Below are 1,582 nucleotides of genomic sequence, written 5' to 3'. Positions count from 1 at the left end.
GGTGAGGTGTGTCAGTTGATCCAAGAGTCGTTGGTTGCTTAAATCTACCAGCAGTTGGTAGTGGGCTAGGAAGTCTGCACCGATAATTGGTTTGGTGACGTCGGCTATAATGAAACGCCATGGGAAACATCTTCGTAGGCCTAAGTTGAGCGACAGAATAATAGTACCATAGGTCGGTATGTTGGTGCCGTTTGCTGCTTGTAGCGTGAATGAGGATTTCTGACGTGGCCCAGGTATTAGTGACTTGGGATACACGCAGATATCTGCACCGGTGTCGACCAGAAATTTTTGGTTTGTGGCTCTGTTCGTTACAAATAGGCGACGTTGCGCTGTGTGGACCTCACTTGTCGTTGCCATACGTGGTTTCTTGGTTAATTTCTTGTTGTCATCCGTCATGGTGAGATGCGCTAGTGTGCCTTGCCCTTGACTATTTGCCCTAATATTGTGGTTGGAACGTTGTCGGGGTAGAAAACTGCGTGAATTTGAGCGGTGTTGGTTCTTCAATTTTCTTGCCATGTGTTGTCTTATGTTGTTCAGATCCATCTGGAGGGTATGTATCATGTTGGCCAGTTGTTGGATGGTATCGTGGTGGAGAGTAGGTGTGGCCGTAACTGCTATTATGGACTGTGTTTGCGTTTCTTGCATGATGTAATCGGCGACCACGGCTGTTTCATCCAGATTCTTATCGCGCATAGTTGCGATGATGGCTTGAATATTAAGAGGAAGACGACTTGACCAAATGGTTCGCAGTAAATTGTCCGACAGAGTGGTTCCGGCCAGACCGCGTAGATGGCACAGAAATTGCGTGGGTTTCCTGTCTCCCAAATCTCCTGGCTCGAGGAGTTGTTTCATCCATGTTTCTTGGGAGATGCCCAATGAGTGCTGCCCTGATGGTGGCATATGGATCAGTCGCCGGGGGGTTGACAATGATATCACGCACTTCCGCCGCATAGTGAGGGTCAAGGTTGCCTAGTACATACCCAAACTTTGTTGATTCGAACGTAATTCCGTAGGCCTCAAAACTGCGGTCGACAATACAAAACCAGAGTTCGGGGTCGGACGGCACGAAGGGTGGCAATTTGACATCCAATCGGTCAAGGGACATGGCGAACGGCGGCGTGTTGTGGCAAGGTTGGGCGTCACGTTGCGGCTGGCTTGGGCGGTGTTGTTAGCTTACATGCTGCTTGCTGAGGAGCAGGGTTGCGCTGCTCCGCAGGATGACCAATGTAGTCCTGATGAGGACTGGCCGGTGGAGAATGTGTGACGGCGGCAGATCATCCTCAAAAAGGTTGCGGCTGTGGTCATCAATCGTAGTTCATCACTGACCATGCGTATCACGTCGGGGTCACCACTGTAGTCACCCTGCGTGTGGTCGTAGTAAGGTGTGACTATCAAAAGTTGTGGTTCTGAGAAGAACCAATTTGTAATATCATTGGAAACATTTTCATCATGCATCATTGATGATTGGCACAAAATCACAGCTTCCAAGGTTTGACACTTTATCAGCATCCGAATAATAGTGAGTCTGGTGTTAGACTAATTTATTCGGATATTTACAGAGTATTTATACAAAATTTATTTA

At 48.0% G+C, this 1,582-nt stretch overlaps 1 protein-coding gene across 1 annotated transcript; it reads right to left on the bottom strand.

The window, feature by feature from the left end:
• Window positions 1-344: 344 nt before the first annotated feature.
• On the bottom strand, window positions 345-1,105 carry LOC108742297 (the record flags this gene model as incomplete). Its single annotated transcript, XM_018477465.1, has 2 exons — window positions 937-1,105; window positions 345-887 (listed from the first exon to the last, which is right to left on the bottom strand). Coding segments are annotated over exons 1-2 (712 nt in total), but the record flags the coding sequence as incomplete, so codon positions are not given.
• Between the last annotated feature and the right edge of the window lie 477 nt (window positions 1,106-1,582).

This window comes from Agrilus planipennis, unplaced genomic scaffold (genome assembly GCF_000699045.2).
Source record: "Agrilus planipennis isolate EAB-ADULT unplaced genomic scaffold, Apla_2.0 scaffold349, whole genome shotgun sequence".
NCBI classification, from domain to species: domain Eukaryota; kingdom Metazoa; phylum Arthropoda; class Insecta; order Coleoptera; family Buprestidae; genus Agrilus; species Agrilus planipennis.
This window is presented reverse-complemented; position numbering and strand designations above follow the sequence as displayed.